The following is a 13,949-nucleotide window of genomic DNA, read 5'->3' on the forward strand; positions in this document are numbered from 1 at the left end:
TTTAGCACCTCCAGATGGCTGTGAGTCAGTGAATTCCAGCCTGCTGCAGAAATTATCACTTTCAATACAAGCTAAACACGTTTTGACTCTGTTACTAATTTTTTACTTAAGGCTTTGGAGCAGATTGCTAAAACTTGTCCTCTTCCTAATCATTCTCCTTAAATGAAATAGTTCAGCTATAAAGCATGCACAAAAGGATAGTAATCAAAAATCTTTCCACAGCTGAGTTGTACAGGGAGATATTTCTGAGATGTTCTGGTGTAAATTAATGATTCTGTCCTCTGGTCAGGCCAGGTTTGTGATTTGCAGGATCTGGGCAAGGCAGAAGTGAAGGTGTTTGATGGCCCAGCTCCCCTGGAGTGGGAGGTGTAATAATTCTGTAATTGTGGTGCACTGATAAGGGTTTCTGTGTTAAATTTAAAAACATGACAGTCATTAGGAACAGCAACGACCTCTTGTTAGACCCTAGGGCAGAATAAAAACCCAGAAATCTTTGAGCCTTAAAGCCTTATTTATAATGAATGAAACTGAGTGAATGAGTCAGTGGATCAACTTGAAAAGCAGATATCATTGTCTGCCTGTCCCCTGAACAGGGGATGTGGAGATGTGGATGGATGTGGAGCTGGGAGAAGGTTCAGTCACAGCTCTAGACATCCACAGCTTCCTCCTCTGAGCTGCTGAGGGCTTGTTTGTACTACAGAGGAGACAAAGCATATTCCAAATCTTTTAAATTAATAAGATTTTAGTTCTCTAACAGCAGCACCTGCTTGCTGAATGCATTCTGAGTAGTCCAGCTGCACCAGACTGTATCACTCAGGAGACACGGATTTTCCAGTTGTGTCCATGGCCCTGGAAGGGGAGGACAGCCTTGTGCACATCTGAGCCAGCTTTAGTCATGGAGCTTTGCATCAGTGTGACAAGTAAAATCTGCCTCTAAATTAACAGCATTGAAACTGAAAAGTTATTATTTTATTGGGAAGAACACAGGTGTGGAAAGAATGCTTGGCTTAATGAGCTTATCTAATCTCAGTCTCCTTCATAAGTACTAGCCTGCCTGTAAATACTGAAGGTTTTTTTTTTTAGAGATAATAGCCAAGAATGCTTCCTAACCACAGGAGGATTTACCATTCCTAAACAGCTAAAAGCTGAAACTAATCAGAAATATGAAAACTCCATAAAACTGAACATTTTGCAACCTTGGTGTGTTGGAACTGGGAGCTCCCTCTGGGCTGGCCATGGGCTGGAGCCAGTCCTTGGCAAGAATTTGTGCAAGAGCCTCAGGTGCCACAAATCCTCTGTATTTCTGCAAAATAACTTCCTGATTGTTATTATGATCCTGGAGGTTTTTCTTGTGTTTCTCCTGCCTGTGGGCTGTGCACATCTGGGAGCAGGGGAAGGTTCCTGCCAGGGAGGTGCCAGCAGCCCGCAGATCCCCCCCGTGTCCCACAGGAGCTCCCAGGGTGTCAACCCTGTCTCCTCTCTGGAGACAGCTACTCTAAACACTGGGGATGGTGTTTATCCCCAGGGCCAGGGCTCCATCAATTTGTCCAGTTTATGTTGGGAAGAGACAGTAAAACTGGTGCTTACAGGAATCCTGACAAGGACACCCTGGTGCCCCCCGGCCCCGCACGAGGTGGGTGGTGGGGACCACCCCGGGAGGAAGTTTGGGGTTTGCTCTGGCTGTGAGCAGCTGGGATGGGGAGGACACATCTGGAGTCTCCAAGGAGGTGGAAAAGTCCCCATGGGGGGATTGGGAGAGGATATTTGGGCTCCCTGTGGGACTCAGTAACACATTTTGGGTGATGGGATGAGGTCTCACCTCCTGCTGCTGGAGAGGTGCTGGGAAGGAGCAAATGCTGAACACTGAGTGCTGAATGGTGAGGTCTGACATCCCAAATGGGATGGAAATCACCTGGATACACAGGATGGGGAAAGGGAAAAGGAACTGCTGTTCCAGAGACTTCAGCGGTGAGTGGGATCCCTTTGCAAGCAGAGACTGAAATGGTTATTAGAGACTTTTCACCTCATACTGAGGGTTGAGATCAGTCTGCAGCACTTCTCCAGCCATCCTCTGCTGCCAGGACTCTGGAGCTGTTGATTTTTTGTAGCTTCTTGGGTAAAGAAAGGAGGCTGGTGAGAAAGCAGTGCCCTGACAGGCCATGGAAAGATGCTTTGGCAGGGACACTCAGCAGGGAGAAAGGATCCTGACAGCATTGCTGTCATCTCTTCCCAGCACAGGACCTCCAAAATCCAGCAGAAAACCTAGGGGGACAGAGGCAGTGTGTGGCTGCCTCCACAGCCTCCATCCACAGAAAGCTGGGAGATGCCCAGGGGGAAGTCACTCGCCTGGTGTAAGGCAGCAGCAGCTTTATTGAGGTGCTGTTTAATTGCCTCTGCCTCATTAATTTAGAAGAAATTACTGACTAAAAAGACTAATTCTAGCTCGTACTTTGCTTTGATTCTCTTTCCTTTGGGGCAACGAGAGACTATCCCATAACACTTCTCTACTTGAAACCCCAGGATCTCTCTTGGAGATCTGCCTTATGCCTTCTCCTCTCGTTAAAAGGAAAGGGGATATTTCAAATCACCTAGAGCCCACCAGGAGCTTCATCTTCTCAGCAGCCCAGACTCAGAATGGGCAAGCTTTGTTAATTTAGAGCACTTTGACAAAATATTCAGCTGAGGGCCCAGTGGAGGACTCCAGGAATCATCATTCAGGTCATTTGTCCTGCCTGTGTGAGAATTACAACTCCCAACAGGTTTGAATTCCATTTCTTTTCATTCACCAATTTTGTAACCATGGGTACCAGCAGAACTGATGTGGCTCTGCACTGCTGCAAGGAGGCTGTCAAGGCTGTCAGGTTTTAAAATCAACCTGCTTTGATGACTCTTCTGTTCTGCAGCATTTACCTTACAGAGTTTGTCCTGAAAAAAACAACCTGTTTAAAAATTACTTTCCTCTATTTTGCAGCATCTGAACTGAAAGCAAGATTAGAGGAAGTTCAAGGATGCCTTTGCAAAAGACTGGTGTGTTGCCAGAGGTACAAGGTCTGTCTTGTTCTAATGTCTTCTCCCTTGCAGAAAAAATAAATTTACTTCATTCTGAAGTGTGTTGGGAAGGATGAAGTTCAGAACAGACTCTTCCTTCTTTCCTACAGGATCAGAGGAGCCCCAACCTCTTGGAGGCTTTGAACATTTGTCACTTTGGAAGTGCAAAGGAGATAAACCTGCCCATGGTCTTTAAGGGTTTCAGAGTTTTGGTTTTTCTTTTCAATCCTTTATGAAAATCTGCCACAGATTTCCATGCTGGGATGAAATTCCCCTTTTCATTAGGATGTGCCACATCCATGAGCAGCAGTAGTTACACCCCTGTGTGACTGTGCATGAAGAATATAATGCATTAAAATAATCTAGAACAAGCTATAAAAACACTTTAACAACAAGCCCAAAGCAAAATATTTTTTTTTAAATCTACTAACTCATTGTTTAAAATGAAGTTATACTCATTGTGAGTGAAATGCTGCTTGCCATTTAAGTCCATCCTCCAAACTCTTCCCAAAAGTGCTCAAACACAACCTGTTCCATTTCAAGCCTGCCTGAATTCACACAGACACTTGACATTCTTTGGAAAACAGTGAAGACATGAAGGTAAGCTGGAAACACCTTTTTGTCTCAAGCACTGCCTTGAAGACTCCCCATAACTTCTGGGAGTGAGTCCAGGCTCCAGAAAGCATCCTCTGGATGCTAAACCTGCTTTCTGAACTTTAAATTATCAAACCCCTCAAACAGAAGAAAAATGTGCCCAGCAAATGTGTTGGACCAGCAGCAACTCAAGAAACATCCAGGGCTCAAGAGATTTTCTGCTGCTGACACTGCCCGGGCTCTGTGAGGCACTCAGGCTCTGCTGTTGTGTCTGTAATGTCTGTTTTTCACACCAGGTGAGAGTTTGGTCTCAAAAGTAGCTGAGCAGTTACAGGTGAGCTGTTTTTAATTAAACATCTTGCTGCAGACTGCTGGCAGCTTCAGAGAGATCTTAATTCAAGTGGAGCCAAATGTGGGAGGGTCTGAGCTGGGAGAAAACAAGCACCAAAGCTATGGCAAAGGTTTCCAGATCTGGGGAAGGTGAGCACTGGTTTGGAAGGCTAAATTTAGCAGTGATTAAATGAGCTCTTAATTAACCAAATATTCCTCCTGCTTGCCTTTCCAAATTATTCAATAACTGAACAATTATAACGAGCTCAGCAAGTAATTACTCTCCATCCCTCGCAGCCTTGGAACTCACCAGCTGTTAATGTGCAGGGAAATGGAGTCCATCAAGTGTGAGTGAAATAATTGAGAACTGAACAGGAAGAAGCCCCCACAGGTTCCCAGGCACTGTCAGGAAAGCTGCTGCCCCATGCTGAGCCCCTGAGTGTCTCTCCCAGAATGAAGAGCCATCAGGAAGATGCTGAGCGTGGGTTGGAGCTGCAGTGCTCTGTTTTTTGAGGATAAAAATGTTCCTCGTGGTTATTCTGCCTCATGAGGCTTTACAGAGCCTCCCTGGGGGCTAATGGGCATCTCCAGAGGGGGAAGCCACTGCCTTACTCACTGACCAGAAAGGAGAAGGCAAAAGTAAAGCTCAAACCCTCCGAGAACACAAGATTTTTCCTGGTTGCAGCACAGTAAAAGTTGCTGGGATTGTGAATTTGGCCATTTACTGGCCTGAGTTTAACTGATATGTTAAATAAGAACAAGCTCAAGTGCACAGAATAATTTTAAAATGGTTTTTAAAACAGAATTGAAAATGTTTCACTTGCACTCCTTTTCAGGCCCATCAGTTTTATCAGTTCAGCTGCCTGGGGGTGGGCAGGGAACCTGAGCAGGGCAAGAAATAATTACTTTTGTCTTGGCTGGGAAAAAAACCAACCCTCAACCCTACAAAGTAAAATGCCTTAATCCTTTAAAGTGACAAAGGAAGGGACAGAACAGAAAAACAAACCCCACAAGGTTAAATAAGAACAGCATCAAGATAAAAGCAAACACGTTCCACTGCTCATACAACCTAAACACCACGTTTGGTCCTTGAGCTTTCTTCTCAGCACAGGCAGGGGATTCCATCCTTGGTGAGCAGTGGCAATGCCCATTGGAAAGGTCTGTGGGATGGGGTCTGTAATTACACACAGACCCTCCACAGGCTGAGTCTCAGACACACCTCAGAGCTCTCCTGACAGAAACAGTTACTGAAGAACGTGACAGAAGACAAAAATCTCTATTGAGATGCTGGATTGATGCCTTTTTTCGAGCTCTAAGCTGATGGGCTTGTGTCAGCGAGTTTCTCTATTTCCTTCAGTGCCCTGACACTCCCAGAGGGGCAGGGACATCCCATTCCTGCTGCCTCTGTGGCTCCTCACCCTGCACTGTGAGCATTTGGAGTTGGAGGCTCCAGCTTTGCTGGTGAGCACAGCAAACAGGCCAGGAAGGGAGGAGAACTTGCAGGAGATGTGGCTGGGACTTGGCTGCCTCTGGAAGGGCCCCGTGGCTGTCAGAGCAAGGGCTGGAGGTGCTGTTTCAAGGAAAATATAGGCTGGATATTAGGAAGAAGTTTTTCAGGAAAAGAGTGATAGAAGTACTGGAATGGTCTGCCTGGGGAGGTGGTGGAGTCACCATCCCTGGATGTGTTTAAAAAAGACTGGATGTGGCACTCAGTGCCATGGTGGGAGTGTTAGGGCTCGATGATCTTGAAGGTCTCTCACAACCTGTTCATTCTGGGAATTCTGTTTAATTGTTTTGCTAAAGCAGCTGCCTCTGCCTCATTAATTTAGAAGAAATTACTGACTGAAAAGACTAATTCTAGCTCGTACTTTGCCTTGATTCTTTTTCCTTTGGGGCAACGAGAGACTATCCCATAATACTTCTCTGCTTGAAACTCCACACACAGGAGTGCTGGCAGGAGGGGGATGTCCCAGGCTGGGTGTGTGGGGCAGTGCCTGGGCACGAGCTCTGCCTGCAGCCCCTCGGGTGTCCTTCTGCTCCCTCCCCACACCAGGGACAAAGCCTGGTTTCCAGATGATGCAGCACTGCCTTCCTCAGGCTCCTCTCAGCCTAAAGCCATTTCTCTCATTTATGAGTAATTCAGGGTGACACCTCAAGGGTTTCACCTCTGTGCTCTGCAGGGAGTGTGGCTGTCAGAGCCCTTCTCCCCACACCTCAGGTCCCCCTCGTGCTGCTTCCACAGGCTCCTCTGGGACTGTGAACACAGGAACTGCAATGGGGGGATGCAAACACCTTCCCCACACCATGAAGTTACAGATTTAGAGAATTTTCTTGTCTTTTATGGGACTAAACCCATATATATGTGGGTTTTTTTCTGAATAACAGAGATAGATACCAAATACCCCAGAGCACACAATGCTCAGGAGAGAAAATATTCTCTTACATGGATGGAGGTAAAGCCCAAGTGATGTTCCAGCCCTGTCCCCATCCCTCCACTGTGGCCCCTCTCCACTTAAACAGATCTACAAGGAGCTTTAACACTGGGCTCCACAGCATGTGGAGCTTCACTTTCTCATCTGGTCTAAAAGAAGCTGCTGCAAGGATTGAAGCAATGCTTTAAAGTTTGAGGGACATTTTCCATAATGAATTCACCTTTGTATTAAAAAGCCCCAACATGTGAAATCAGCCAAGCAAAGTTAGCTGGTTGTTATTTCCTCTGCTTCTGTTGCTGGCAATTAATTGTGCTGTGCCTCAGGCAGGCAGAGGTTCCTCGACAGATCATTCCAAAAGGATGCCAGCAGCAAAATGACAGGGAGGTTCTGTTGTGTTTAGCAGCCATTAATGAATGTTGGGATAATTCTTTCTGGCCAGCCTCCTCTGCATGGGTAATGTGCCCTTGGAGCAGGCTGAGGCACAGGCTCTGCCCTTCCCTGCACTGATCCCAGTGCTCCCAGCCCATAATGTGGGCACAAGGCTCCCAAGAGGTAAAGAAGAGCTTTTGCTTCCCTGCCCATCTCCTCCTATTGTTTCTCACCGAGGAAGGGCTTTAAAGAGGATAGTGATGCACTGCAATGGTGCTGTTTTCATCAGCAGTCGGGATCCCAGCTGGGCACAGCTGCCAAGGCAGGGGGTGAAGGAGCATCCTCACTGCCCAGCTGCCATAAATCAAAAGCAGAGAGGATCTGGCCCACACTCATTTCCTCTGTCTGACCAGGAATAGCTACCCTGAGCCCCAAGTCACCCCTACAAGGAGACCTTTTCCTCTCATACACAGCATCTCTCATCCAGGACTCCAAAACCTGTCACACACAGCAGTGACACCTTAAAACACCCGCACAGACACTGGAAATTGCATTGCTATTTTCTAGGCAATGAACAGCAGCACAAGACCGAGTGACTCCCCCTGTGATCATTTTTCAGGAGGACCCAGGGCTCTGTTTAGTGAATCCCTCTGCTCAGCCCCAGCTCTGTGGAGTGCTGCCTCCACAGGTAGCTCCAGCATCCAGCCCTGCTAAATCTCTCCTGGCTTTCATTCACTGTCTTGTTCTAAGCCTGCCTGAGTTAACAACACCACGAGTGCTGTCAGGGCAGAAGCCTCAGAGTCCCCAGCAGCAGAGGAGGTGAAGGAAGGTAAATAAATAAATGCACTTGGCTGCAGGGCACGGGGCAGGCAGGAGCTGCAGACTCCTTGAACATTCCTGCTACCAACCCTTAATCTGGACACTGCCCAGGGCCAGGAAGCTGCTTTCAAAATGTGGGGCTCCAGCTGATTTTACAATAATGCCATTTCTGTAAAATAATGCCTTCTATGGTGTTAAATGAAAACAAAAAGCCATCTGTTACAAAGAAAAAGGAGAAACTCGATTTATACCTGTGGGGAGACTGGGATTTTGAGCAGTGCAGTGCTGGGGGCTGGCTGCCAGTTTGTGCTCCACTGAGGGAGGAGGCTGTGGGAGCCTGGCACAGGAGCTGGTGCCTTGCCCAGCTTGTCTGCATCTCCCAGCAGCTTTAGGTGTCCTCTCTGCACATGTCAAGGGTGCTGCTGCCTCTCCCCTTTCACATTACTACATTAGACTCCATTTACCTGCTCCATTCTCGCAGACTTTGGAAAGATAGGCTCAGTGTACCCAAGAATAATTGCTCTGTAGTGCCTTTCCCTGAGAGGCTTCTGGCAAGAGGCAGCCCTGTGCTTCTCAAATGTCAAGCTGATATTTAAAAGAATAGCAGAGGTAGAAGCTGTGGGTTTGATGGACGTCCCTGGCTTGCAGGAGCACACAGATAAGTGCTCGAACAGGCTGTGTTTACGGACACACCACATTTAGCTTCAGGAATCTCCCTTGCTTTGTTTGGATGGAATCGTGTTTGGTTCTAGTTAAGAATTCAGGAGCTGAATTCAAGATCCTAACGGGAATGCACAAGGAAAGACTAACAGCATCTCAGAGAGAGATTGGCCAAAACAAGCTGGAAGAAACTTGGCTGATTTCACTTCTCCAGCATTAGCACAGCTTTGGTTTTAGAGCTGTTCCCTCTGCCAAGCATGGCTGATACTGCTGGTGGACTGATGGTGCACAAACTTATTTACTGCTTTCCTTCCAGATATCTCGAGGGAGGGATGGAGGGATCTTCCACAGTACTGAAGCTCAGCTTCAATTTTTAAATCAACACTTTAATGAATGTTCTTTAACTCTTCACCCCATCTCTCACTGTAGAAGTATTTCTAGTGCTCACCAAAATGTTTTATTTAAATTAAAATCTGTATTATAAATGGAGAGAAGCAGAAAAGCAGAGCCCAAATGCCAGAAGACTTCTACAGGATTAATTTCTCCCTTACCTCTTCAAATTCTCCTTTTCTTGGGTGGGCGACCAAAGTAAAAATTGGTAAAAATTTGGTAAAAATTACTAAAGTAAATTGTTTTTTTACTAAATGGTACAATGGTACAACCACTTACCAAAGTAAAATGATGCAGCAGTTTTGCTTTGGTAAATTCCATTGAGATCATTTTCTTTGGGGACAAGATGGCTCCAGTTGTGACCGGAGATCACAAAGCTCAGTTTTGTCCATTCACATTTGTTAAACTGAAATTCACATTTGTTAAACTGAAATTAGTCTCCCCCAAAGGTGATATGTGCCACACCAAAAACTCAGTATGGGCAGAGAGCTGCATTCTTGAACAAAAATATTTATTGTTTAAAAAAACCCATTTTAAAAAATGTCCCATTTAAGTTTTTAATATACTTACATTTATTATAATATAAATATAATTTATTATAATATTAATATAACTTATTTTTATATTAATATATCAATATTTTACAATATTTAATATATTTAATTTATTGATAATTATTTATTTATATATAATATAATAATTTATAATTTATATATAAAATATATAAATAATATAATTTAATAATATATTAATATATATTATATGTTTATATCTAAAAACAATATAATAATATATATATAAATTATGTATAATTTATATATAAAATATAAATAAATATAATTATTTAGTATATTTAATATATTAAAACCAGCACTGGGTGTCTGACAGAAGTTTGTTGCATGCCAGAGCTTTGGCTGGGTGGAGTTTCTCCATCTTTCTTCCCAAAGCTCAGCCTGAGCCATCCAACCCCTCCCAGCACTTTGCCACCAACTGACGCATCCTTTCTCCCTGCTGTGCTTTAGACACATTCCCAAACAAGGGCAAAAAACTTGTATAATGTATAATAACAATAACTTTACAGGCTACTTACACCCTGCAAAGCTGTGGTGCTGTTTAGAAGACAAAGCAATTTATTTCTCATAAACCACAGCAATTAACTCAGCGTCTCTTTATTCCCCAGAAAATCTAGAAGCTAACAGCAAACCCCGATATTATCAGGCAGAAAAACCCCAGCTGGGCTAAGCTGGAGTTAGTCACCAGCTCTGGGTGTTTCTGTGGGTGCTGGCTGGGAGGATGCTGTGCAAAATGACAGGAATGAAGTTAGTCTGGGCTTGGCATAGGAAAACACATGGGAGAGGAAAGTTAACTCTTGGAAGTAGATTTTTCCTCTCCTCTCCTCTCCTCTCCTCTCCTCTCCTCTCCTCTCCTCTCCTCTCCTCTCCTCTCCTCTCCTCTCCTCTCCTCTCCTCTCCTCTCCTCTCCTCTCCTCTCCTCTCCTCTCCTCTCCTCTCCTCTCCTCTCCTCTCCTCTCCTCTCCTCTCCTCTCCTCTCCTCTCCATTCTGAAGTAATTCTCCACTGTAAAGGGATAAAATGCTCTTATTTGGTTACTTCGTGCTGTGATTTGGGACAACCTCTCAGTTTTAAAGCCTAGAAATAAAAAGCAAATTTTCCTCCTGAGAGCTCGGGCTGGGAACTTGCTGCTGCCACCAGAGGGACTCTGAAATGCGACAGAAAAGCTGAGAGTCCTCAAACCAAACTTCTGGCAAAGCTTCCTGACTTTCTGGGGCTGCTCTGAGGATTTCTCTGTTTTCTGTACCCAGGGCTTGAGGGCTGGGCTCTGATATGAGCTTTATGTGCTTTCTTCTCCCATCATCCTGGTGATTATGAGCAGATTATGAACAGATTATAATGTATTAAATAGATTATAATAGATTATGGACTCTGTCATCCCACCCATTCCCCACAGTTAATCCCACTGTGAATCTTGCAAAAGTGCAAAATGCAAAATGCTCAGAAAATCCCCTCTCTTTTGGAGGCTTCCTGATGTTCAGTCACACACCAGGCACCAAACCTGACTGCTGAAATAGGAGTTAATGATTTGCTTGCACTCATGAGGGAATGGTAATGTGAGGCTTTGGAGCTTTTCTTGAAAATTCATTTTTTTTAAAAGTGGGGAGAAAGATGATGACAAATAAAGTGACTGAAGGTAAAGGCTGCAAAAATTCAAAAGGGTTCAGGTGGATTCTCCTGTGCCTGATGAAAACAACCACTCTCATTTTCCCCACAAAGGAGTGGTCTTTGTCTTTTCAAGTAGAAAAATTGTCCTTGCTACAGCAGCTCCCATTTGAGAAGATCCCACTATAAAGAAAGGACAGAGCACTTAGGGTGAAACTGTTTTTCTTCTCCAGTCTGGGTTGGGTTTTTTGTTACAAACCCCTAAATCCTAAGGGACATTGGAAAAAAAAAAAAAAAATCTCTAGTGATGAAATTATTTTCCTTCTTGTAAAGCATATATGGAGTTTTGCAGTGACAGCCTCTGGCCCAACAAGAAAAAGGCTAAAGGCTGCTGCCTTTCCTAAAATTCCCATTTCCCATGTTTCTGAAGAAGTAACTGTGCCACTGAACCTGCAGCAGCATTTCATTTATAATAAAAAACACCCAAAGCATTAAGAACCACGGGATTACAATGATTTAGGTATGACAAGTGACCCCAGGGTACACAGAACTTGATTTTCTGGAGTGCAAAATAGCCAAAGTAAAATAGTTTTCAAGGAACTCTCCACATGTTGCTTTCAGTTACAGCCCCACTGACTTCCCTGAAATGCTTCAGATTTACCTGGAGTGACACCAATCCCAGAATTTGCAAAGTCCCATCATCCAGATTCTGGTTATCTCAATTTTCACATGCTTCTGTAACCTCTGTGGCTGGGGACACAAGATGTTTTTAATCCCATGGCTTTGGGAATCCCAACTCTTCCTTTCCAGTGCTCAGGACAGGTAATAACTCTCCCTCCTGTAGGAAACAGCCTGAGCTGCCTTGCACAGGGAGGTTTGTAGGGAATGTGCTTGGAAATGCTGAGATCCCAACCCCAAACCAACACCATCCCCCAAATCCTCAGGGTGAGCAGTAACTCACAGGTAACCTAAAGGCTGTGTCAGCCCCAGCCAGGGCTCTGTGCTCCAGACAGGCAGCAGCAATTCCCTTCCCAGGGGAGCTCCCAGACACATTTGGTTTTGTTGTGAAAGGAAAACCCACGAGGACTGAGTTCCCTCAGCCCCAAACCATGAGCACCCCAAGAGGAGTCAAGGCTTGCCCAGTTACAGACAACAGGAATTCAGCTGGAACATCTTCTCCAGCAGGATATTTGTGCAGTGGATCAAACCTACTGACTTTTGGCAGTCTAACTGCTCTGACAGGACAGCAAGAGGGATGTTGTTTATGTAATGAACCTTTTTCAGCTGAGCTCTGACCCCTGGGAGTGGTGTTTGTGCAGGTCTGCACCTCGTGGTGCTCCCTGAGCTCTGAGAGCTGTCACTGGGCACGCACAGCAGCAGCTTCTGGGTGGGAAACAGCCTCTCCTGGGAGAGCTGCTGGGTGGACACCACCCACTTCACAGGATCTCTGCTTGGAGTAACCTTGGGTGGGGTTATCAGAGCCTGGGGGAGAGAGGAGCAGCGCTGGGACGAGGCACAGCCTGGCTGCAAAACCTGAGCAGTGGCAAATGGAACAGTCACAGGATGGTTTGGGTTGGGAGGGGCCTTGGAGATCATCCAGTGCCACCCCTGCCATGGGCAGGAACACCTCCCACTGTCCCAGGCTGCTCCAAGCCCCATCCAGCCTGGCCTGGAACATGTCCAGGGGTCCAGGGGCAGCCACAGCTGCTCTGGGCATCCTGTGCCAGGGCCTCAGCACCCTCACAGGGAAGAATTTCATCCCAATATCCCAACTAACCCTGCCCTCTGCCAGTGGAAGCCGTTCTCCTTGTCCTGTCCCTCCATCCCTTGTCCCCAGTCCCTCTCCAGCTCTCCTGGAGCCCCTTCAGGCCCTGCAAGGGGCTCTGAGCTCTCCCTGGAGCCTTTTCCTCTGGTGAGCACCCCCAGCTCTCCCAGCCTGGCTCCAGAGCAGAGGGGCTCCAGCCCTTGGAGCAGCTCCGTGGCCTCCTCTGGGCTCTCTCCAGCAGCTCCAGGTCCCTGTGATGTTGGAGACCCCACATTTGGAAGCAGCACTGCAGGCTGGGCTCACCAGAGTGGAGCAGAGGGTGAGAATCACCTTCCTTGACGGGCTGGGCACACTGCTTTTGAAATATCCAGTCTTTTGCCTTTCACCTGGATGCCCCTCCAGCAACCCTTTGCTGTTCCATGCTCCCACCATGTGGCACAGAAGGCACAGCCACTACACACTGCTGGTGACACTGAGCAGAGAAACAGAATCCCTGCAGGGGGCTGAGAGGTGATTTGGGAAGTGTATCCCAATGAGCCCCTTCTCTTTGCTTATCCCCACGTTAGCTTACAGCTGAAGAGCCCACCTGCTCTGCATTTTCATCCTTTTCCTGTGCAGAACTCCTTTTCAGCTTCCCCTTCTTATCAATAACTGTGGGTTTAGGCTGCTCAGCTTTTTAATTAATTTATTTATTCTTTTAAAGTACAAAACAAAGTCCCTAAAACTCTCTTTGATCCCTGTCCAGCTCATGGGATGCAGCCATGCCTGGCTCTGCCAGGACTTCTGTCCAGACACACTTTGCACGACATTCATTCTTCCCAAAATGCCTTCTGAGTTCAGCCTTATCTTTTTAATTCTTGTATGGGAGTTACTTCCACCCTCAGAAATGGGAACCAAAGGAAAAGTAACAATGAATTTAGAATTAACAATTTAAAAAAAATCAATTAATTTCTAAAAAGTTGTTCTGAAAATCTGCTGAATCCTGCTCTCCCTGCCAATTCCCAAGATGAATTGTGTGTTAGTCCCCCTATTTCAGAAGGAATGGACAATATTAGGACTATTCATGATGCCCAGCTTGGAGTCTGTGCAGCACTGGAATATGACAAAGTAATCCCTGGTGGTTCAAAGACAGTCCTGTGGTTAAAACTAAAATGGAAAGGTGAGTTCCTCATTCCCCTGCTCCCCCAAAAGCATCCCAAGAGAATGCTGACTCCAGCACAGAAACATCTTCATCCAACTTGTGAATTTTTCTGTTCTGAGTGCACAAAATCCCATCTCTGTGCCTGTTCTCTGCTCTCAGCCCTGCCTGTGGTGTTGGCACTTTGTGTCTCTGCTGTGGCACAAGCGCTCCCTAAATTTTGGTGTG

General features: G+C 45.9%; 1 protein-coding gene across 3 annotated transcripts in view; it reads left to right on the plus strand.

The window, feature by feature from the left end:
• The window catches only part of OGFOD3 (2-oxoglutarate and iron dependent oxygenase domain containing 3), an 82,806-nt gene that overhangs the window by 40,071 nt on the left and 28,786 nt on the right, over positions 1-13,949 (plus strand). The window contains exons 9-10 of one of the 3 annotated variants that reach the window (XM_086857401.1): positions 2,972-3,048; positions 3,159-3,434. The exons of the other annotated variants lie outside the window; for them this stretch is intronic. Of the exons in view, the coding sequence (XP_086713527.1) occupies positions 2,972-3,048; positions 3,159-3,284 (203 nt within the window). The 3' untranslated portion in view covers positions 3,285-3,434. Of the gene's footprint in view, positions 1-2,971; positions 3,049-3,158; positions 3,435-13,949 lie in introns of those variants that run through there. 3 annotated transcript variants of the gene reach the window in all.

This window comes from Cyanistes caeruleus, chromosome 19 (genome assembly GCF_971803275.1).
Source record: "Cyanistes caeruleus chromosome 19, bCyaCae1.hap1.1, whole genome shotgun sequence".
NCBI lineage: Eukaryota > Metazoa > Chordata > Aves > Passeriformes > Paridae > Cyanistes > Cyanistes caeruleus.